At 37.0% G+C, this 24,876-nt stretch overlaps 1 protein-coding gene across 13 annotated transcripts in view; it reads right to left on the reverse strand.

Annotated features, from left to right (window-relative positions):
• The window catches only part of LOC146471143 (rho guanine nucleotide exchange factor 12-like), a 65,174-nt gene that overhangs the window by 22,040 nt on the left and 18,258 nt on the right, over window positions 1-24,876 (reverse strand). For 7 of the 13 annotated variants that reach the window (XM_085121150.1, XM_085121155.1, XM_085121146.1 and 4 more), the window contains 27 exons: window positions 24,725-24,780; window positions 23,821-23,919; window positions 22,925-22,970; window positions 22,440-22,491; window positions 21,761-21,858; window positions 20,510-20,582; window positions 20,065-20,115; window positions 19,331-19,388; window positions 18,651-18,743; window positions 17,626-17,731; window positions 16,941-17,014; window positions 14,837-14,909; window positions 13,212-13,277; window positions 12,056-12,096; window positions 11,783-11,805; window positions 10,728-10,763; window positions 10,292-10,316; window positions 9,782-9,804; window positions 9,367-9,439; window positions 8,531-8,592; window positions 6,383-6,437; window positions 3,535-3,594; window positions 2,613-2,664; window positions 2,122-2,174; window positions 1,274-1,367; window positions 916-998; window positions 171-254 (listed from right to left, as the gene is read on the reverse strand). In XM_085121150.1, the coding sequence (XP_084977276.1) occupies window positions 171-254; window positions 916-998; window positions 1,274-1,367; window positions 2,122-2,174; window positions 2,613-2,664; window positions 3,535-3,594; window positions 6,383-6,437; window positions 8,531-8,592; window positions 9,367-9,439; window positions 9,782-9,804; window positions 10,292-10,316; window positions 10,728-10,763; window positions 11,783-11,805; window positions 12,056-12,096; window positions 13,212-13,277; window positions 14,837-14,909; window positions 16,941-17,014; window positions 17,626-17,731; window positions 18,651-18,743; window positions 19,331-19,388; window positions 20,065-20,115; window positions 20,510-20,582; window positions 21,761-21,858; window positions 22,440-22,491; window positions 22,925-22,970; window positions 23,821-23,919; window positions 24,725-24,780 (1,709 nt within the window). Of the gene's footprint in view, window positions 1-170; window positions 255-915; window positions 999-1,273; window positions 1,368-2,121; window positions 2,175-2,612; window positions 2,665-3,534; window positions 3,595-5,461; window positions 5,473-6,382; window positions 6,438-8,530; window positions 8,593-9,366; window positions 9,440-9,781; window positions 9,805-10,291; window positions 10,317-10,727; window positions 10,764-11,782; window positions 11,806-12,055; window positions 12,097-13,211; window positions 13,278-14,836; window positions 14,910-16,940; window positions 17,015-17,625; window positions 17,732-18,650; window positions 18,744-19,330; window positions 19,389-20,064; window positions 20,116-20,509; window positions 20,583-21,760; window positions 21,859-22,439; window positions 22,492-22,924; window positions 22,971-23,820; window positions 23,920-24,724; window positions 24,781-24,876 lie in introns of all 13 variants that reach the window. The other 6 variants (XM_085121157.1, XM_085121147.1, XM_085121151.1 and 3 more) reach the window with 5 other exon arrangements.

The raw sequence follows: 24,876 nt of genomic DNA on the forward strand, positions 1-24,876 counted from the left end.
TTTCAGCTGATAATGTGGTCAAAGGTGAAGAAAAGTCAAAGTTGAAACCTTTGGAAACAGTTTCACTGATTGGTTATTAACTCACTGAAGGTTGGTGTATTAGCTGCATCAAACTTGTCCTAGTGGCAAAAATAGATAACCAGACGGCTGTTGGTTCGCTGGTTACATACCTTAAGCTGTTCTAAAGCTAGTTTTTGATGATTACAGAACTCAGCACAGGCATCTTTGGCAATCTCACCAGGTTCACCATCAAACTGTATATCAAAAACAGACAAAAAAAAAACACGCAATTAAAAAGAGAAGTCTGGAGAATGTATACAAGAATAATTAACAAATGACTACCTCCCATATGAAAGGTAGAGCTTTGGAACCAGTATCGCAAAGGTAATAAATTCAAATCTCATTGAAGGCCCAACATTTTCCAAGATTAATTTGTAACCATTTACTGCAACTTGACAGGATACAAGATTTTCACTGATAACTTTGTCTGATAAAAGTTTTGACAATGGATGAATGCTGATTGAGAAATGACCATTTGTATGGCAAATGTTAGAATGCTTGTTACCCAGGGAATGGATGGTTGAAAAGTGAGGCAATATTTTGGGTTTTGTGTAGCCTGAGTATCAGGCCTTCCTAAGGGGAGGGGGGAAGGGGAGGGGGAGGGGGAAGGGAAGGGGGAGAAGAGGAAAGGAGGGCCTTCTTCCCTTTTCCCCTTCCTCTCTTCCCCCTCTCCCCCTCCCCCCCCCCCCCCCCCGAAAAGCCTGATACTCAGGCTAGGTTTTATGGCCCTAACTGGCCTACAAGTGTAAAAAAAATACATTGAACACTTCTCAAGAAATTTATGCACTTAAAAATTGATTGCTTAAATGTAACAATCCCCACTCATTGCATTGCAAAAAAAGTGCTACATTTTACCCTTTTAAGCATGACATCTCCTATACAAGTTATAACATCCTCTGATTCTTCCTGTCTGTTCATCATGCTCTCCATCAGGGAAACTAAAGACAAAAAACATGTGTAATTAAAGGGGGACTGTCACGGCGACTTTGCTGTATTTTGCTCAGAACTGCTCAAATATTTGACAAAAACCTTTTTGCTAACATGAAATTGCTCTTAGAACACCGAGAAGAAAATATTAAGGATTTCTCCCACAGCTGTAGGAAAAAGAACTATAATCTGTTTTTAGAGTGCATTACTGATGCTATCTGGGCATGAGTACTGAACTGTGGAAACATCCAACAAGAGCCCGGAAGAACACTGAAAGCTCCCTCACCATGAATTTTAATCAGTGCATCCAAGTTGGGAAAAAGCTGACTAATATGCTGTTTGGACATCACACTCATTTTCAGCATTGGTTTGTAGAATACCTGAAATAGAAACAACGTGGGCAGTAAAAAAAAAAAAAAAGCAGCCATTTAACTATTGTCAGCAAACGTGCCTCCCTAGCTGCCATTCTTTTCTAACTGGCTCCAAAGTATCACCTCTCTTACTAAATAGACAAAGCAGACCTTCAAACTAGACAAGTTTTTACCACAACAACATGCTTTGGCTTTTCTACCTTGTAAATTAAGATACCATTGAAGAGTCCTTTTCTATATCTTGTGACACTGACTTACAGATTGTTGACCACACTAACCAATCTTTTCATCAATAAACATGGGCTAAGAATATCTCCAAAACTTTAGCAAAAACTGTAAAGAATGCAGAAAATATTACTTCTATTACTTGCAAGAACCTTTTGTAAAAACAGTTCTTACGGCAAATTTCAGTTATTGGTTTTGCACAGCTAAATACAAGTATAATGCCTTTGCATACACTTGTATTGGGTAGTAAAGGGGGCATGTTGATACAAAACCACTTTAAATGAACTTAGGAAGGTTTGGATACAGACTGAATTTAAGTACATCTTTAATTGGAGGTGTCAGAATATTCACAAAATTTCTCTTTCTTTCATTCCCCTGCACCCCCACTCTAATGGTGGAAGTTTCACAAACAACAACACATGACAACTCTCTCTTGAAAACCAATACTGAAAAGGTGGGAGGGGAGGTAAGCGAAGTTAAAGTACAAATGTGCAGATTTCCCCCGAGGAAATTGGCAATGGCTGTAGCTGTATCTCACCTTGTTTAACACTTTCAAATTCCTCACATGTGTTCTTTCAGTATGTATGAGCTCTAGATGGTAAAATGAAAAGGAACAAACAAATGCATTACATCTCACATTCAAAACCTTCTGTGATCATATAACGGCTGACTGTTTCTATCAACTAACAGGTGCAAGCTAACAACTATTTCATCTCAAAATGCTTTGGCCCTTTTCTTCAGAACATCTCTTAACATCGCCTCAGGAGACCAATATCAGAGACCAAAATCGATGTGCCATAACAACTCCACCTCTGTAACAAGGGCATCCTCATAATAATTATGGATGCTCCATTCGGATCGTTTCTGTGTCCATATTGAAGAGGTTTGTTCACTAAGCTCATTGTGCCAATTGTAACAACCCCCATTTTTATGTTTCATTTTCTACATTGTCGTTTGATTAATTGCAATAAAACAATGGATCAATCTTTCATCAATAGTTTCTATATCTTATGATTCCAAATGTCTTACCATGAATGAATTCTTGACGTTTTATTTCTTTTGTTCTAAGCTTCCTAGTAACCTAAAAAAGTAATTGTATAAAAATAAAAGTACTAAAATTTCGCCATAGAATTAATCCCTGCTCAGTCTTGCTGTTTTCAGATGTTTCTCTTGAAAACAACTTATCATTCAACAGAGAAAATGGAGGGTAAACATGTATCCTTACATTCTTGACACACACATTAAAATGTCTTGCTAAGGAAGGTTTCTAGCCATCATTCCAATTCTCTCCATCTTCAATTTTGTGATATGGCAGACTTGTTAGTTTGGCATTTAAAAATCACTGCTAAGTTACCTTTTTTTCAAAATCCAAGTCAATGTTTTGATGTTTCTTGTAACATCATTATCACAACTTTATGTAATTAATAGTCGAAGTTGAATATATTTCTTAAGACATTCCTGCAAGGCGTAAATATGTGAATAATTTCTCATGTAATGAGTTACTTAAAGTTCTGACTAATTTAATGGATTAAGTTCTTGAATAAGAAGCATTTTGTAAATCAGGCAGTCATGCAAATTTATTCCTACACTTGTAGTTTGTGTGATGCAGACTATGTTGGTTACACAAATTGACACCTCTAAAAGTGCAACCAATCTTCAATTGTGGCAAAGCACATGCTAAATCAACATGGTCTTATTAAACCTGATATGTCAAAAAACGTATGCGTACTCCTCTTTGCCATATATTTTACTGCTTTAATGATCACTTTGCAGTAAAGTTGAAATATATTAAAAATTTATTCATTGGTTTACTTATTGTAACCTTGATATTAGGTTTAGGAGAAATTTCTTTAGTTTTGTTTTCAAATTCCTAAATTTTCTTAAAATATGTCCAAAAATATTTTTTTGTGTACAGCTGTATGTGTAAATAAAATCCAAGTAAGTTAAATACCTTTTTATCAACAACTTGTTGCCAAGGTGGGGGTTGGGCATCAACATTCATGTCTGGGTCCTAACAAAGAATGTAAAAATTTTGCAAAGTAAATTAACATGTTGTCCCATATAATCATTGCCTGGAGCATCACCAGTCCTTCCTTAAATCTTCTTAACACTTGAGGGAATACAGTGTTATTAAGTACTTAAAATGATGAAGGGGTTCCCTGGACAACTGCAATGGCAAAACAATGAAGATCTATTCCAGAAGTGGAGTCTGTATGCATTCAAACCATCAAGTTTATCTTTAATGGCTCTGCAACCAACACAAATTGCTCCCCTTCTTACAAAACTGCTCTTCAACTTATTGGAATAATTTTGAAAAGCTCCCTAGAATTTAGTGGGAACATGTTCCTATAACTAGTGATTTCAATATGAAAGTGAGTGCTGGCGAAGGGGGATAAAGTTGCGGGGATTTAATTAAACAGCGAATGGGTTTGGAAAAGGGGGTCGGCTTTGAGGGTAGGGTGAGTAGGTTTCAGTTGGATGAGTTGTAAAAATGACTACAGCAAGCATTGGTTTTGAAAATGGGTCATGATAGGTTTAGTGATTTGTATAACCCACATTGGGGAAGAAATGTTGAAAACGCTTCTTTTTTTGTGGGATGGGGGTGTTCGTGAAGTGGACGGATCAGCCGCCCCACACGGCACAGATTTTGAATACGAGGAAAGAACTCGTGTGAAAGTGCAACGAGTCGTTTGATTTCAGAGTGAAACAATCATCTGATTTCACAGTTGCATAGTTCGCTTCGACGAGCGATCGTCACGTTTTCAATTCTTTTACCTCAACGGACACACTTACGGACAAAGAGCATGACTCAACGGTCGAATTATCCGTCACAAACTCCACAGATTTTGAATTATTGACCTCCACGGGCGAAGAACTCGTGTGAAAGTACAACGAGTCCTTTGATTTCACAGTTGAGTGGTTCGCAGATTTTGAATTATTAGCCCCCACGGTATGTTTTCTATTTGCTATGTCTTTATTTGCTTTTGTAATCATTCATCAAGGTCACGAACGGAAAGAGATCACTTTGTGTTTGGCTGCTTTTCCACAGGAGAATTTTACCACGATCTTACGCACAGACGGCTTCGAGGCGCAGTTGACTTTGCCATAAAATTTCTAAATATTTTTATTGGCTAGATGTCTTCATTTCCTTGTGAAAATATTCATCAAGGTCAAGAACGGATTAATGATGAATCTCGTGGAAAGTGATCTCAATTCTCAAGCGGTGGATCTATAAAAGCAGCCAAACACAAATTGATCTCTTTCCGTTCGTGACCTTGATGAATGATTACAAAAGCAAATAAAGACATAGCAAATAGAAAACATACCTACTTATTTTATGGCAACGTCAACTGCACCTCGTAACCGAAAGCGTATGAAAGCGTGCGATTCTCAAGTGCAAAGTGAGGTGTGCATCCTGGATTATATGTCAGCCATGTGATTTGCGCATGATTGTCGTTTCAACCTTCCCGGATAATGCTCTACTGCGCAAGCTTCGAGTCTTACATCCAACAAAATTTTGGATTTTTCTCCCTATTGACAAGAATAGTGTGCTGTCTCGCTAACGCTCGCCAGCAATTACTGGTCTTCACTAGTCTACCCAAAGTATGCCAAAGATGGATTTCTGGCTTGTTGAAAATTATTTATTAAGCTACAGTTTTAGCTCAAAAGACTGAGATAGTTGACTGGGATTTTAACTCGCACATCAGTGGTTTTGATGCAAGCGGTAAGTAAAAATAAGAAAAGCTGTACAGGGAGGGAGTGAGGGAGTAAGGTTAGACAGCTGTCCAACAACAGTTCCTTATTAATTGATGAGAAGACCTATGATTAATTTTCTTTGCTTATACAAAGTAAAACAAAAGATATAATGCTTAACTCACCGGCTCTTCTTCTGTTGACAGAAAAGAAGGAGATTGTGAGTACTCACAGAACAAAATATCCATTGGACTTAGAGTTAAATCACATTGTTAAGCTTATTGTTATAATGAACTATGAAAAGCCAGCAACCATCTGCCAGAATTTATTTGATATAAGAGCACAAGAATAAAAGTTGTGTTAAAATGTTTTTTATTTGTTTGTTTCTGTTCCTGTGGCTGTGTAACAAAGCATTTAATATCTGGCCCATTGGGAAATAGTTAATTTGTTTTCCCTCAAGACTAGATGTTTCCTGGGATAAACATCAAGACTCTTGGGAAAACAAAATTAACCATTTCCCTCGGGACCAGACGTTAAGTGTGCATTATATCTGATTCATTTTCAGGTACTGATTAAACTTTCAATTACAAAAAAGGTTACTAGGAGATATGTCCTTACAAGTTAGTAAAGCAGCTTCTTACAATTAACTGGTTTGCATTGCTTTTGAATCATTTCTACCAAACCTAAAATAACTCAAATTTACCTGTAAATGAGCAAGGATATATTCCACGACACTGCAGATAAGTGCTCAGTTTCAATGAAGCCTCAAGGGATATCCCCAGAAGCATTCTCTTTCTTTTTAAGAAGATTGCTCTGCTTTAATTAGTTTGGGGCTAAAGTACGAAGTTTCATAACTCAGCTGATCCTTCAAGGAGTGCAAGTGTGCTACTGCATGAGGTGACAAATAATCACCATTCAATTCCTAACTTTAGTTTTCCTTTAAATCATCAATACCAATTCCCAAGCCTACTTTTGCTATTTGGGCATTATCAAAAGGCAGCAATTCCAATTGCCTATACCACAAATGTGATAATTTAACATAGACCTCCTTGCGCAAGAGAAGAGCTTTAGTTCTGTTTGCAAAGAAAATGCTATAAAGAAAAGACGAAAAACATACCATCTTCAGAGAGTGGGTCCATTGTAGGGGAATCCACCACACTTCTACAGAACAAAATAAGATATCAGATAAACTGCACTGTCTTGATACTTAATTTTTAGAGCAAATACAACAATTCCTCCATGGTTTAAATCACTGTCAATATCTTCCAAATTGTATGCCTTGGTGTCTTCAAAAGGGTTCTAACAATTCAATCACATCAAATTATTGATGTTACACCATGTATATGCACTTTACTCTGGTTAAAAAAGGATCCCTTATTAGACATCTTTGTTTGTACAGCTACAAACTATAGCAAGCTTTGTTTGCTTTAAATAAACAATACTTATAACAGGATCTTAACACAATATCCTTGGTAGCATCAACTACTTAATTAATTAGAAACAATAATGTAATTATACTGAGCAGACACCTCTCACCATACCCTTTGAAATAACCAAAAGTCACTGTAATTGCCCCAAAGGTTTTGGCCCAGAGGCCAAAATCCAAGAAGGCATCCTTGTAGCTCACACATAAAAGTACTTACAGCTGAAGTATACAGTTCATATACCACATGAAATCTTGACTTTGCCTGAATAGGGCACGCACGGAATAAATGGGTAATGATGATGTAAAATCAAGTGAATGCCCGAATTGAATAAATAGGTAATGTGCAGTTCCAGAAAATATCCACCCCCCTCCCCCCACAGATGGTCAATGGAAATTCCGAAGGGGGTTGGGGGGTTCATGGACGGAAATTTCAGAGGGGTTGGGGGGTGTTCCCATGAAGAATTTCTCCAGAGGGTAAGGAAATTCACAAAAAAATTGTAAGCGACACACAAAGTTGGCTGACAAGAATTTTCAGTCGCCACTACGGAAAAATAATTATAATCCAGCACAAAAGCAGTGCAAACGATGAATCATTCTGGAAAAATACATTTTGGTAGAAGTGTTGTCTGGTTAATCCTTTTGATAAGCGAAAGTAACGCGTGACAGGTATTTTTCTGTGAAGTTCGACTTTGCGGCGCGATCAGTCAGCCTCATATCATGCCGTGCATGGCTGTGACTTCACAATCATTTGAGGTTCGAGTTTTGAATTAAATAAAAGCCCTCTTTACTCGTATTGTAGCATCAAATTAGGAGATTACAAGGTTTCTGAACAAAAGCAACTATTTTGATGAGCATGGCCTTCTCGTAGTTCCACAGGCTAGTTTGCAGTTGAAATCTATTTCTGACATTTCTGACACGACGAAATGTACAACTGCGGTGAGCGATGTCGTGTTAAATGAATTTATTTCCCACGGAAAATTATTTTACCGCGGCAACAAAACGTGTTATTTCTCCAATGAAATCTTTCACAAAAAAGATTTCTGGAAGAAAGGGAAAAGATTCTGCAGAGATGAACATTGGAGTTGAAATTTGATCCCGTGGCACCAAATGCGAAACTTGTATGCATGCGATGTATGCAACTTTTGCTCAAGATTGAATTCCGTTGGACGTGAGACAGCGACGTTTATTTTATAAAAACCTGACATAAAACATTAAAAACACAAACTTCTTTTCTTTCTCGTATTCATTTCATTCACGATCTCAGTGCCGAGACGTGAATCCACAGACTAATTAATTTTGAAGTTTTGAAAGGAGAACCGAGAACCTTTTGAAACTGCTCACAAAGGCAGCTTTCAATTCTTGTGCATGCAGCCAGTTTTCGACTGGGTTTTCAAAGTTCTTCAAAATTCTACTTGATTAAAATCCAGCATCGCATATTCAATGTGCAACTTATATTCATAGCGGTTTCTTCGTGGTATTAAAATAGCAAACGTTTCTCTGCAGAGGTCATAACGAAAATGGGGTTCAGGGAGAAGGGTTTTAAAAACCCGGAAATTCCAGAGGGGTGGGGGGAGGGGGTCATCATAAACCCTCTGGAACGGAAATTCTGAGGGGGTGGGGGATATAGATATTTTCTGGAACTGCACAATGATGACTTAGCAACCTCAAGCAAGCGAGGGTACATGATTAAGTTTGAAGTTGTGTTAAATGCCATTACGTACCTTCATGTTTTCAATTAAGCTAAAGCCAAGTTTGTTTTGATCAGAAGGATCTTTCAAAAAACAGGTTTGGGAATAGTGAATAACCAAAAACCATGATGCCCACTTACACAGTCTCTATTGTCCCTGCATAAGATTTTCTTCCTCTCTTTAAACCTGTTGTTAATTCCCTCTAAGAAGAATAAAAAGTGTTTAAAGTGTTACAGAAACAACTGAAAATGTTTGATAGATACTATATTAGAAGCTCAGTGTGCCATGTCAGAGAAGGGACTGGTTGGCTGACCTAACAAATAACTTTTAAACTTCTGACAATTTAGTGCCGTCTAAATCCACTGACAACCAGCAAATTTTCATTGAAATCTTTCCTTCAAAACTCACTTGGAATCCTAACAGCTCTCATATTCTGAACCAAGAATTTATTACCTGCTGAAAATTTATTATAAAACACATAGGAGACTTACTAGAGTGGTTTTAGGGCATAACACAGCTAATTTAGTTCGAGAAACAGTGAAAACAAACCAACTACAACCTTTTTTTTTTTTACACTAACATTCGAGATCATCACCAGAGTTTAATTTGGTAAAAAGTCCAGCATTCTTTTTAATATCATTTTATAAGTAGGTAAATAATGATCATCTGGGTGACTGATGTTTGAACAACCTGAGTTGGCCGTAATCATGCTGATGATGACTTTGCTAATGTTGTTGAAACATCAGTCAACATCAACTCAAACAGTCCTTCTCAGGACTAAAACTCACCCACATGATCATAATTCACCCACTTGTGACATGACTCCTAGCTAGGTTAACACCATTTACGGCAATAATCTTTATACCAAACTTTTATTTGAAGTTGTCATGTTCCCAAGTACCTACACATGTCCTTTCTTGGGGGTTTGTTAGCTTGTTAGGATTTCTCATAAGATAATTTCTTGGTGGATACTTACAGGAGTCTTCATACTTTCTGATCTTCCAATATGTTTTGGGAATTGAGGTTTATCAAGGAAGATTTCACTGTAGCTAATTAAACAAGAAAAATAAAACAAGCGCTCCTTAATATAGTTGACAAGGGATGAGTGAAAGAAAGCCCTGAGTGATACTAATTTTCACACTTATCTCTGGATTTAAGACTGTCTAAAGAAAATCAATAAGTATTATACCAATATACTTGAATATAAAAATAAAATAATATTCAGAAACTAAACTCACAATTTTTATTTACCCTTTCTCCTACCAGCTAAAGCACAAGGCACATCAACTTCAGTATATACTTTGTTACTTCAAAGCTGGATTATAACAAGCCTGGTCCAAAAACCTTACTGATAAGCTACAAACAGGAATACCACAGCTGGACAAACTAACCTCTTATGTTTTGGCATCCCTTCCTGTAGGAAAATGAAAAACAACTGTTCTTAAATTTTCTGAATGGCTACCTTTCATTGCAAATTTTGACATAAGTTCAACAACTTTCTTTCAGCCCAAAAATCCACTGATACTTTCAGTAGTTACGGTAATATGATCTGTCAGTACTTGTCGGAAAACATTGCACAGTTGGCGAGTGCCCTCCAGTTCAGGTTTGGCGGGAAAGTTTTTATTCTTTTTACGACCAGAAAACATCAGCTAACTCTTAAATTAGGACATTTCTGTTTTATTGACAAAATCTCTTTTCAGTTTATCATACAGTAACATGACTTCACGTAACTGAAAGCAGTCATGATAATGCAATATCAGGTCAGTGACTTAATATCCTAGAATATCAGGACAGTAGACAAGGCTTCTGATTAGCTAATCGCGAATTTGGGTACGGTAAAGACAGATATCACACCAAAGGACCTTTAGTAATGGTACAGCTAAAAACACAGGCACACTTACTTCTCCAGATCCCAAAACTTGCTCCCTGAAATAAAAAAAAAAAACAAACATTTTTAACTCTTGGCAAAGACTTTAAACACAGAAATTCAGCCCTCATCTTACCTCCAACAAAGAAAGTGTTGCCATGAATCAACTTATCAAAATGTTAGACACAAGGCTAGACTGTGTGATGTTGTCTGTCAGTAGTGTGATAACAATGATGTTATGTTAACAAGGTGATTCATGAATTGACTCAGTCTGCTTTTCCATCTTAATTCTTCTACTTTTTATGATCAAATTTAACTTTTTTCACTTCATTTTATCAGTAGAGTTTTTTTCTTGCTTCTAGGGAAGTGAAGCATTGTTTCTACCACTTGGGTCCGAGATAAAGTAATGCTCTATTATTTTTAAATTGCTATTAAATTGAACAATGCTTTCAAAAGACAATGCACATCACCTGTCAGGTACTCTGGAGAGCTCTTCACCAGCCATTCTAAACCAAACAAACAGAGAAAGCATTAATTACAGAAACAGACCACAGCTCAAAAAGCAGACTTTATTTTGAATCGCCAAACAATTATTACTTTGGCCTTAGCCATATGTAAGACCTACAATACAGACTTTGTCAAATGTACAATTGAATCTAGTAGCTGAAAGAACGAAACAAAGTTACAATGTTGGTGCTACTGCTGGTGTCTTTCAGTGATGTTGGATATATGCAAAGGAAACCATTAGGGCAGGATTAGTAATAAAAGAAAAATTGCCTTTAACAGTCACCAATCATATCATAAGTTGGTCATTTGTAAATGCTACACGTACTACATTTTCAACACTTTAGTGAGGTACAATGACAACTATCCACAAGAAACACAGAAGTAAAGTTGTCTTCTTAACGCATGCTATGCAGTTGACATGTTTGTTAAAATATTGACTCCTGAGGTGTTTGGTCCTTTGCACAGAGCAATTTAAAACCCAGGATGTTTTTTCTTGTCATTATTGTATGTTGAGAAACTGCAGTCAACTAACCCTCACTTTTTAATTTAAGGAGACAGTTTAGTTGTACTTGCATCTCATTTGCATATGATTACTTTCAAACTGTACATGTCTGAGTGCTTGTGTATCTTCTTACTAAGGACCTTGTCATTAGTTAAGCTGAGCTTGGTACCATTTCCATGGTAACATCTATTTTTAATAAATCAACATTGAAAACAAAGCATTGTTTACATGAAGAAAATTTAGACATAAGATTTCCTCTATAAACTCTACAATGCACTCAAATGTTAAAATTTGTTCTGTAGACTTTTAACAGAGTGATCTTTAGCAATTCCTCGTTTTAATTAATGATTTCTATGTTAAATTCCTGACAAAAATTATTCTTTTGTTTATTCAAATGTGCCAACCACTATTGAAAGCAAAAGACCTCTCTGAAGTCCTCTGGTTGTCACATTAACGTAAATCAGTGACATACTGCAAAACTACCACCTGCTTATTAGCAAGGAATCATTGCTTTACCTGTTCTCTCTTCCACCTGAAATCTGAGAAATAAAGTTGTTCAGAAGTTTAATATACAACAGGTTCATTCACTAATGCCACCATATTAGATGTAAGCAGGGGTATGATGTCATTTTGTTGCCTTACAGTGTGTTTACAGTTACATAACCAGATGCAAATGCTCAAGGAGAATTTACCAATTAACGATAGACATAACAACATTATTATTATTAATTCTAACTATCTGTTGTTACATATACCCATATATAACTTTACGCAGACTTCGCTCCTTACCATATCTTCATCAAATGACCCACTTTTTGGCTTGTAATCTACTGAAAGAAACAATAATCACAATTAAATTGCAAAAAAATCCTTAACACATTCAATTCAATGCTGCCGATAATTTTGTGAGTCTACAGTATATTCTTCCTGGTGTCCTTTGGAAGGCATTGGTAGCCTTCTGCTGTTGCAACTGTCAAGAGAGACACTATAGACCAATCAAAATCTGTCAATCCTGCACAAATCTGGAAAGTATTTAACCAGGAAATACCACCAAGGAACGTTACTGTAATTTTCTACAAAACCACATTAATTTGGTTGAGATAAGAGCAGGAACATTTGAGATCATGTGCCCATGAAAACACATATTCTATACTCACTATTAAATATGAAAATTTATGGCCCTCAAGAACACTCAATAGGGTATAGAGTGGAAAATGGAGGGCTTAAAGATATGAAATTATCCTCCAAGGATAGAGGTCACCAAAAGACAACCTTACAACTTAATACGTCTAGTGTCTACACTGTAGGTCTTGAAAAAACGTCAGGTTTTTCCTCTGTACCATGTCATCTTTTGTTGACAGCCTTTAGCACTCAAGAAAGATCCCTTATATCTGAACACCAGGTTGTTTTGGCCAACAATTATGTAATCAAAAAATGCATTTCTTAGCTTTAACCACAGAGACGCAACACACTTTAATTACTTTTTTAAGCTGTTCTTTCGTTCTGAAATCAAGTTTCAAAGGTAGGGGTGTGATTTTTCTTTAAGTACAGCTTAGACAGAAGTTTTTTATGCAGAAACATCAATCTCTAACCATAAAAAGTTAAAGCCAATGGATAGAGAACATTTTTGAGGAAAACAAAGTGACATACAGTAATGGAAGTTGACATATAGTACAGGTGGCTATCACACAACCAACTTTTCCCTCGAAAATCATTCTGGTTTCCTTCATTCATACCAGTATGCTGTCAATCAGGATATGTGAAATAAATGTCATTTTCAATAACATGAATGGCAAGACAAAGTAATCTGATGGTCAAAAGTAGTAGGCTGACTGTGGTCAACCCAGTATTCTGCTATATGTAGAATATAGAGACTGTAACATGACAATGTCTTAGCTTTGCAATCATGGATGCAGGCTATTAGGTAACAAATTATTCCTCTTACCTGGGACTCCATTTTCTGACCCATCCTCGTCATCATGACCTTCATGATTCCAATTCTTTACCCCATCTACATGAATATTAACAACTTAGAATAAAATTTTCAATTTTCCCCTTGGGATGTGAAGCTTGCATTTCTCACCCACCCTAAGAGCTATGCAGGCTGGGACCCGAGTCCCTGATTAACAGAGACCTCAAACATGTAACAGGCCTTGTATCACTTGGCATGAAGACCTGGATAGGTAAACTATCATAAGATTGAGCTTCAGCATAATGATGAGAACTATTTTGTCCAGTGTTGTCATTTTCAACAAAATTTGAAGAGACAGGATGTAAATAAGAAACTGAGGTATCCAATAACGAGCAAATATAACTATCAAATTATTTACAAACATTTACTACAAAGAAGCAAAATGCTTTAGTGATACTGTGCAAAGGCAATGCAGAGAGTAATTTGTACACCTTAGCTATCATTTGAGCAATGCTTGCTAACATTTCTTTTATATATAACTATCAGATCTCTACTTTCAGTTAAATAATTGACAACAAACATGCCATGTTTACTGATACTAAATTGGGGCGTTTTGCATGAAAATGTATCTCTGGTCCTCTATAATAATAATTGCTCCCATTTTGCTAAATTCTGTAAGAAAAAAATGTACCACACCATGAAATGAAATGACATATTTCAAACAAAACACCTGCTATATGAACTGCCATGGCATGTCCAAATCTGCACGTAATAATTTGATTCAGTTTTTCCTTTGTTAAGTCAAAGTGTTCATACTTCTGCTTGCAGTAATTGTGAAACTCCAAACTTCAAATGTCCATTCCAATCAAATTCTATTAAATTCTCAATTAATGTTTTGTGCTAACTTAATTAGGTTGTGCAGCACCCTTGCCTACAAATAAATTCATAATCCAAATTTCTGTGGTAAAGACACGTTCACTCCTTAACCTTCACATCTCTGAATTCTGAAGTCAATTGCACTAACAATTTGTAGGGATGTTGGCAGATTATGCAAGTAGATCACACATTACTGTGATGTTTTAAGCTACTAAAATTGGAATTACCAACACAATTTTTGTGTCCAAGTTTTCAGCTTAACAAGCGTCTGAAGTTAAATGATAGTGCAGTTCCAGAAAATATCCATACTCCCCCCATGGAAGGTGTTTTGTTTTGCACCCTCCCTCTTCCCAGGAAATTCCAGTGTAGTTTCATACTTTGCGTCTAAAATTTTGACTTTTAAGGGCCCCCCCCCCCTCCCCCTATGAATTTCTGATGACCTTCCTTGGGGTGGGTATGGATTTTTTCTGGAACTGCACATTGCATTATCTAGTGGTAATTCATAACCTCTTGTGATGTCACAGAAGCACAGTTCAATTGCATATTTTGCAATTTCAAGACTTATTGAAAGTTATTCTGAAGTCATTCTATTCTCATTCATCGATTTAGCATCCATTTAAATAAATATATAAATAATGAGAGCAACCTTCTTGGGTCCTGCGTAACCAAAAGGAGGCACAAAAAAATTAATTTTCCCAGAATTTATTGGCATTACTTTTGAACAGCACTGCAATGTCCGGCTATTCATTGCACTCATTATTAAGAAGCAGCATGCTACTCACATGATTCAACAGGTTGACTTATTTTCCTGTTATAATTAGCAAATGATGGTGATCTGATGGCTGAATTAAGTTTCTACAACAAACAAAACAGCAATGTTAGAGATAAAAAGCAACCACGCAAAGATATCACTTATACATTCCTGAGACGTTTGATTTTGTCACATGCCCTTGAATCTAATAATAACTATCACATGTTATCTATATGCTTGTTTTTGAAAACCTCAGCAACATTTCTTTTCACTCTTTTCAACAACAAAAAAATTCAATTTGATATTTTACCACTGACATTGACATGATTTCAGATAGTGCCCATCTATGTCCTGGTCAGGTAGAATTACTTCTGGAATGTTTGTGTCGGGAACCTCTTGTAAGCGATCACTTGACACATGGTCTGATCTCTATGTTCGATGTATGCACTACATTACTCAGAGTTTAAAAGGAACCTTTAGTGACAACTTAGCACTGCTCGTATTGTAACTAGGAAAATGTATGCGATAAATTCTTTTCGACTAAGGAGATGTGTCAGACCTGATTTTGGACTACAGACCACCTTTTGTTCGACTCTCATAAGCGACCACTAAATCTTGGCATTTTGGGTGGTCACTTATGGGAGGTTCAACTGTATTTTAATTGAACGAGAAGAAAAACTTAAGCAAGCCGTGAGAGTTCCCCATATTTGCAAAAATTAACAGTCTATCGAGTGACAGATGGAACGACCAACAGAGTGACATTTTCATTCAGTACGATTACTTGTTCATTGCGCACACACAGTTCACGAGTTAAAAGTGGATAAGGGAGTCGTTTCTAGAGAAACTGTGGTGCAGTGTCTGTGGGCAGTGGAAATGAATCTTTGTTTTTATCAACAAATAAGGTTATTTGGAACACAATGGCTTAGCTGTTTCCCAGTAGTCCAGTGGTTACAGCAACCAACTAATGTAACTTTAGAAGGTCATGGGTCGGGTTATTTGCTTTTAAGTACAATTAACAGGATAGATTAATTATACTAGGATAAACAAGAGACTTAGCCTCCCAAGCAGTTGTTTTTAGGGGACTCGTATTACCTCCTCCCCACAAACGCCTGCTTACCCAAGCACCACATTCCTTTCCGCCACTAAGCCAATCACAGTGAACCTTCTAAAATCTGGAAGGTTGACCTTGACCTAAGAACGCCTCTCGCGAGAACAGTGAAAAACATCACGGCGGACACAGAACTTGAGCGACGTTACTTGAGCTTTCAGCCCTACGTTCAAAATTTCTCGTTTAAATGCCTATCAACTAACTATTTTCGTCAATTTGCCGACTGGTTAAGCAAAGTCGCTTTAATATTTATCAAGCTTTGCCTTCAATCTTGTCGACCTTGTCGCTATGGAGGAAACCGAAATGTTACTCGATATGTCGGTAAACTGTAAAGATTTTGCAGTTGAAACTCGCTTCGTTGTTGCAATTTGTTCGGGGACATGTGCGACATTTTCCACAAGGACCACAAGTTGATCGGCTCTTTGTCGTTTAACTTTCTGTTTAATAGTCTTTAATGGACTGATAAATACTGCAGATCTCCCCTTGATACCTTCTACATTCTTCTTTGCTTTCTCGAATCGAGTTAGTCTCTAGTAGCCCTTGGTACAAACAAACAAATCTGCTCCAGAGTTACCGCACCTGTAAGAGTGATCTCTTCACTGATTGTCAACTTGATCAGGCGGGGAAGATCGATTACACTTTCCCGAAGATTTTGACTCTCCCAGCAGTGTCTAAACGTCGCACAAGAAGCGCTTATATTCACATTCGATATTTGCTTTGGCATTTCAGCCATGATCAGCCATTCCAGAAGTGAAAAAAATACTTATATTCCAACTTAACTCCGGCATCTCTCTCAAGACTGTACCAGAGACTGTACAAAGCTTGCGGGAAAAGGAAGCGGCCATTGTAACCAGCAATTTGATTTGATGTTATTAAACAATGCCTTGATGGTGATTGGCTAGGGTGCTTGGGGAGTAAAACAATGGGAAAGGAATGTGGCGCTTGGGCAAGCAGGCATTTGTGGGGAGAAGGTAATATCAGTCCCCTAAAAACGAGTGCGTGGGAGGCTACAAAAGACTGGGCTTACTCTTTTCTTTTTGGGCCCTGGACATTCCTCAATTGACTCAAAGCAGTTTCCTTTGTGAACGTTGTACTCACAAGCTAATAAAAGGAACAAAAAAACCATTAGAACCCAGTTACCCTAAAGGCCTGAGTAAATAAATTATTTTTCTGTCATGGAAAGGGTGGCACTATATAGCAACACATCCCCCATAGTAGCTGCAAAAACAGTTAACTAGTGTCTAGCTACTGTACTAAATGTACCATTGGTACATAACTACAACGGTTGTCATTTCACAGTTGAATCTTTCTGATACCAAAATAAAATATTACTAACAATGTCTGTTATGCAAAGGTCCAGCTTATAATTTTGTCTCTCAGTTACAAGTAAACTATAAATATAAATATGTCTATATTATGATGGTCTCCTCAATGCAAGGTAGACACAGTTTTAATTAATCTACAATCTTCAAATTCTTTGAAACACCCCACTCTCCAACTCAATGTTGACTCAATGCTATTTCATCGTAACTGCTCTTTGTTTTTTGTGGAGGAAACATCACTGAAAAGGGGAAGGGGAATGAGATCCGTTCAAACTGTTTCAAGGTTTATGGCCTGGACTGTAGCTGTTGAATAAGTCAACATATCATGATCCAAATTTATTGCACTAGGTTTCACAAGTTAGCTCTCTTTAGCATTAACCAATAACATACTTGAGCATTGAAAACCTTGGTCTCCAATTCCCCACAGTAGATTGTTACAGTGATTGCAGAAGGTTGGACTGGTGTAGTGTTGGCTGACAAAATGATGCCCTTTGATCTAGTCAATGAAAAATGAAAAATAAGTAAATAAATAAATAAATAAATAGACATGACCTCATGCAAACACACAAGGGAGTCTTGGAGAATTCCAATTTGCTGTAACACATGAAGATGAATTTCTAACACACTCTCACATCTGGAGAAAAATTAGAGCTCTTCTAAGGAATCTGTCGTCTGTAGAGGCATTTGAAAGAGCAACAAGAAAGATGGACCTGAATCAGCTTGTTTCATTGTCTCTAAGGTAACAATGTGGTACAATAAACCAACAGCGAGTTGATGAACATGATGCGCATTTAAGTGGCAAACAAAATTGTGAATTTCCTGCCAAATGCAAGTTTATTAGGCCAGACACTAATTCTCCTTCAATGTCTTGCCCCAGTTTAGTGAAAGAAAGCTCAAAAAGCTTCCAGAGAAATCCAAACCACCAAAGAATGTAAATACTCCAATGACCAAAGAACAAATCACAAACAAATTGCTGATAAATGAACTGTTCAACCACTTGACTGTCCTTGACTTACCAATACCTCGCCCTCCTACCAAATATTACTAATTCTACCTTAATGTTTTCATCTTTGCATCCAGCATCACCAAACTTCAAAAACCCTCTTCACTCACCCACAGCATAAATTACATCTGCCTCATTAACAACTTTCACAACCATATTGTTCTCATTGTGTCACCCTGTCACACGAATAACCAACCAACTTACTCAAAAAAATCAAGAGAGATTTCCTAAAGCAAAGACATGTGGATATTAAAGATAAACTTATAAAACATTGGCGTTTCAATGTCGTCGTGGCGCCACACCTAAAGCTGATAAATAGTAAAAACTCTTAACACCACACTCATGATAAAAGCCACACAACAGACTATGACCCACACCCCACCCCAAATCCTGTGTTTTTTTGCATGCCTACCTTTTTACTTGCTTTAATTTTAAAAAGTGTCTTGTTCTCTTTCCGTGTGAAGCTTGAATATCTTTCCAGGATGTTTGTGTTGTTACCCTGTTGCTACAAAAAAGAAAAAAATACAAATCAAAGAGGTGTCCGGAAGGAGAGGTTCCACTGTACCACTGAAATAACCTCAAAATAATAGACATCTTCCAGTAGGGTAGAAGTGATAATACCATTTGATAATAAATGATTAATAACCATTATGCCATAGGAAATCGAGACAACATCAAAATACTTGTGTGTGTTGTTGTGCAAAAGGAAAATGGCAAAGTATATCAGCCCCCATTCACTTGTGCTTCTGTGAAAAATTTTACTACAGATTCTATATCCTTTTATAAAAAGAAATTGATGGGAAAGGAAAGGCACAAGCCAATGAATGCTTTTATGTAAGGCCTTCCTACCCTTTCTCCTCTTCCCCTCCCCCCCCCCCCCCCTTCCCTAGGAAGGCCTGATATCAGGTTATAAAGCAGTTAAAATTTATTTCCTAAGGTAAACTGACCCAATATATTGAATCCAGGCATGTCAAATCACCATAAATGATAAATTTTTATGGAACATTTTCACAATTACAAGAATGAGCTAAACCCAGAGAAATTACACTCCAGTGACACTGTTGCCTGGCCCTGAAATGTAACGTAACTGACCTTTATGGTGAGTCCAACTTGTTTTAAAAAGGTAGTAAGAGCAGATGCCATAGCAGAGCTAAAACAAAGGAAAACATATTTTAGTTCATTGGCCTTAGCTCCCACAAGTCTCCTGTAACTCAGTGGTAGAGCATCTCTAGGTTCGACTCCTGATAGGAGCACTAGGATTTCCTTTTTCCAAGTATGCCTGTGTCATGTTGAATAATACATCACTCTCATGTTTAGTTTTATTTAAACAAATGACACTGTATAAAGAGCTGCTTTCCATGCATTCACTGACAAAGAAAAAGGCTTGCATGACAGCATTAAAATAGCTCTTATACTGTGTGACATCTTGTTTACATACAAGTGATGATACGGTGCCCAGAATTCTCTCTACTTGCAAATGTGTGGTTGGCATGCTTACACATGCATCGATTGTTGTTGAGAACAAGATAAATGCCATTTGCAAAGAACTACTCATTGAAAATTCAAAACCATTCTCTCGAAAAATCAAATTTCTCTTCGAAAATTCGAGACTGACTGACCGAAATTTCGAAATGCCACTTTTGCTCGAATTAGCATAACATTAGCGGCTTCGAAAATTCACCAAAGATTTGTTCAAGTTTTCTGTCCGTCGAAATTTCACTGTTTTTCGCTACTTTTCATCAAATTTCAATGAAATTCATTGAAATTTACTCTCATTACTTTTGCTCAGTACTGTAGTATCTGACAAGTAAACTGGAAAAACATACTTTCTGTCAATCTCTGAAGCATCAGCAGTAGTATTTGAATCAAGTTCAGCCCTGAAAACAACAAAAACAGCACGCAAGTTAACAGACTGTTTGATAGTCAGCCCTGGACAACAGTTTTTAAATCCAAATTTAAGACTCGGGTGAGTGATTGCTTCACTGTTCTCAGGAACACCAGTAATGTTTTACAGGGTGTAATCTCAAAAGTTTCACTGGGGGGCATGTCCCCGTACTTCCCTAGCAGCTTATGTTTTCAGCACTTGCTTCACACACCCCATGGCATGAACATCACCATCCAGTTTTTCAGTATAGATCCAGTACTCTCTAATACCACTGAAAACCCTGATTATATTATGTATTTCAAAGTTTGGTGGACAAATTCAAAAGACAACTCAGGTCAGATATAATTATGTTGAGATGATTAACATATGCATGGAAGAACACTTACAAGACACTTTCCAAATGTGGCATAAGAGTTTGTTCCACAACTTGAAGTTCCTTTCCCTTGTCCATGTCATCATCTGTCCCAAAGATAACAATTTAAATATGATATCTGTTGTGATTAGTCTGTTATAAATCTGATTTAAGAAACTTCTTAGCCTTATACGGCTTATTTGGTAACCACAAAACATGAACACTGCACCATTCCTCAATAGAGCAAACAGATGTGACCTCATTAAGTTTTACCACTAGTAATAACCAAAGGTTAGGAAATGCGGGCGAGGACAATGCATTTTTGGCTATTTGGTTAATGAGAGATTTGGGGGATGATAGGAAGAAAGGATTTGTTTCGCGGGGTTGACTCGCTTTTTCCTCTTACTAAACCTGTGAAACAGTTACCAACACTAAATAATTCCACGAGACACTAGTCCCATTGTTTTGTTTTGCTTAGTTCTAGTAATATGCTGTAATTGTTGTTGTTTGAAGGTGCAAAGAAAGTCACTGTAGGTTGTAAAATATGTGTATTGATCGAGTTAAAATGATTTAGGTAACGCAACAATTATTTATTTAAAACCATAACAAGCAAAACTTAGGCACTTGTTGATGCGTATAGCTTAAAATGTTACTGTATGTACACTTCATAAACTGAAACGAACCCCATTCCAAGGACTGAAGGACGAACAATGCACTCGCTTCTATCAGATCAAAGACAACAATCTCAGACTATGCGTTTGTCAGGTCAAGGACGAACAATACCGATGCTCCACGCTTGAAGTAAAGGACAAACAGATACGACTCTCGCTCGACGCTTGAGGTCAAGGACTAACAGACGAACAACACTCTTGCTACTCGCTTAGGCGGAATGCGGCCCGGAAATGGCATCCAACATGACATGAACGGAAACGTCGAATCCAGATTGACATGCTTGATTTGGATTGGGCTGCTATGCTGTTATGCATGATGCGCGTGAGAAAATAGCCTTCTTTGCATTCCATACATTCTTAGTGGAAGACTCATGAATTAAGCAAAAATCGAGTCAGGGTCAAACTACACAACTGCCGCGCATGCGTTTGTAAAAGCAATGTTGAGATAGGATTGCGGGCTCCTCTTGTCGCCAGCAATAATTATTTAAATCTACTTTTTAATATTAATAGCTCCAACTAACTAAAAAAGCAAGGCATGGTTAAGGCTTTCATTTGTTAACTACAAAGCCCACTGAGTTAAGTTTTTTGATAGTTTGAAGGTGCCAGTTTTATACCTTGAAGCTGGTGATCTCCAAACAAACTACCAAGACCAAGAGCCCTTTTGTTCCTAAAGTCTGCCAACAGTTCTCCTATTTCTTCTCCTGCAGCATTTCTGTAACAAGGATATAAAATGTTACACTTGTCATGACACACAAGAAAATCAAACCAGCGTAGAAACATCTCTGAAGCAGATGGACAGTTGCTGCCAGACGTTCAGCCAACTGATCACAAAACTAACCTTAGCATGTCCTGAATAACGTTATTCACTGTGGTTTAAATTGAAAGCTTTGTCAAACCATAGTATGTTTGCCAACTGTTGGTGATAAATTGAACTAGTTGGAAGACTTACATGTTTGATGTGTTAATGGTTATTAAAATAATGTATGTTGTTCCATTCAAATGCAGATGAGAAGATAAAAAGATAATAAACGTAAAAAATAACAGAGCTTTTGGAGGTTTGCAATGTAAAAGCATAAGTGCACTAAAGTTATGGAGTTTAAAATGGGAATATGTCCTCACCAAAGACTCACATTGTTTGAGAAACAATAAACCAAAACAACAAATGGACTGCAACAGGCTGAAAACAGACCTATCACTACTTAGTGTCGTAACATCCAATATCACAATAGCTGAATAATAATAGAAGATCATTAATCAAGGATCTTCAGCCAAACACCTAACCATTACGTGTACCTTGCTTGTTGAAACACATTCTTGAGATTATCTTCCGATCTTAAGCAGTTCTCTGAAAAAAAAGAAAGTGAAAACATTAACCAGATATGTAACCAAACACAACAACCTGAAAATTGCAGCACTTCATGTTCCTCCAGCTGCTTCAGCATTTTAGATCATGCTCCTACCAGCTTCAAGATTTAGATAAAAGAAACTTTACATATCCACTGGGAGAAACACTCCTTAAATCAACAGCTCAAACATGTTAATTTAAAACTCTTTGTATAACTCTCACATTGCCATGCATTGTCTTGTTGTTCTTGTTACTATCTTCACTTGCATTTCTCGTTAGTATTACATATTTATTTAAAATTAAATTCTAACTTATTTTGTAACCAACGGTGGCTATTGTAACAGCCGAATCATGTCTTCAAAATTATAACTTCTTTTCTGCTACAAAAATATTTCTTTTAAAGGTACAACTGTACCAGTTGGCATAAACTTACCAATAGGTTCTACAATGGTTTCTTTATCCATGTCCACTTTAAGAGGCTAGAACAAAAAAATATCCACCATCATACAGTACTTGGGTATTGGTTGACTTGACAAGTCAGAGGTTATTCTCAATTCAAGACTTTTTGTAATGTCACAGCAAAAATGTATATAAAATTATTATAATGGAGAGTACAACCAAACAACTACAGTAAGATAAAAACAAAGGAAATTGCTAACTGAGGAGGGCTAATGCTATCTAACTACACAAGAGTAAAGCAGAAGGAGAACAAGAAGAATTTACTGTCTTTATACTAAAAACAGTCAACCCTAAAAGTATAAAATGATTTATTTGAAAATAATGACAGTTTGAACTTAACACCTGTAATTAAATAATGAGTTCAAATAACACAAGTGAAGACACTGGCACTTAAGTTCGAGTTTTATTAATCATAACATGTTTTTGGTATAGATCCTCAACAAATTATTATGTGACTAAATGTAATTTAGGCAAGGTTAAGCTCGAGCCAATGCAGTCAGCTGTCAGGTTCATGGCAGTATGTGATCTGTGGGGTGGTCCATAGGTCTTGGCAGGGCAGGTTCGCTTTGTGTAATATATTTAGCCTGCAATTTAGCTGATCGTCACGGATCATTGTGGATTTTTGCCCTACCACACCCACCCCCATTTTGGCTAGGGGACTCCTGGTAAGTATTGGGTTAGGTACATGTAAGTATTGTCTGTTCCACTGAATTTTTTTTTTTTAATACCTCTTGGCATGCCTCAATTATGTGAGGCCCCCACTGACTTTCCAGGCACCAGTTTCCCAAGCTCATATATTGGCAATGACTTTAAACTAGGATTAAGCAATGTTTTAAATTATTTGTTAAAGAATCATCCAGCAATACATACTGCCCGCTCAGCAAGAAATGTAGAGTAGATTTCATATGACCATTTCTTCATTTCTTTTGGTGTTCCTTCTTTGTAAGATTCTGTTACCAGCCAAAAGAACTGCAGAGGGAAAATATTTAATAACTGAGACTACACTAACAAAAGCAGGTGTTGTATGTCAGCTTTTCAACTTGACAATAATCATTAAGTCATTGGGAAATACTTTTTTTTTTCAAATGTTCATCCATGTTAATTGTGGCAGCAGCCCAGTGAAGTTGATACCTATTCTTTACGCTCATGTACAGCTTAAAGTCTCAGTCGCATTTGCTGGGATGGATCTCATCACCCTTCCTTCTCAATGTTGGTTGGCAATAGAGCAGTTTCCAATTGAGTGGTGTAAAACCATAACCAACATAATTACTCCGGCCAATCGCAACAGATGTGAACAACACAACAAGCCAATCAAAATTTGAAGCAAATACATGTAACTGGCACCAAGTGCAGGAAAACATTTGCAGCATAAACACGATTGGTTTTGGTTTGGATTCCCATTGGTTGAGAATTTGGTGCGAGTTTTGTTAACCAATCACAAAGTACAGTTATGCAAAACCAAAGCAAACGCAAAACTACTTTCGACACTCAATTGAAAACTGCTCTTACTATTGGCAGGCAGAATTGCAAGAAACCACATTGAGAAGGGGTGGGGAGCAGGATAGCACTACTAGAAGCACCAGCATTAGCTTGGTTATAAAGTGTCCCAACTTAACTTGACTTGGATTGCAGGTGTTTTGCGCAGTTGAAAGTGACTTTTATTTCAAGACATATATTGGGAAAATAAGTCAACCGAACACTAAAGGGTCAATAAAAGGACATAACAAAAATCTCCATTAAGGAGTAGAAATCTTGAATCTCTCTTCTCTCTTACCAAACTACTTGGATCACTGTTAGATATAAGGTAATGAAGGAAGACAGCAAGGTGAGCTGAAATTACAAAGCAAAAAACTTCATTAATGCTTCACTTTTACTCAGAAAAATTTCCAACAATGGTCTTGAAAACCCTCAGAACAAAAATTAATG

The sequence above is a fragment of the Pavona decussata genome, unplaced genomic scaffold (assembly GCF_977016875.1).
Source record: "Pavona decussata unplaced genomic scaffold, jaPavDecu1.1 SCAFFOLD_106, whole genome shotgun sequence".
In the NCBI taxonomy this organism is placed as follows: domain Eukaryota; kingdom Metazoa; phylum Cnidaria; class Anthozoa; order Scleractinia; family Agariciidae; genus Pavona; species Pavona decussata.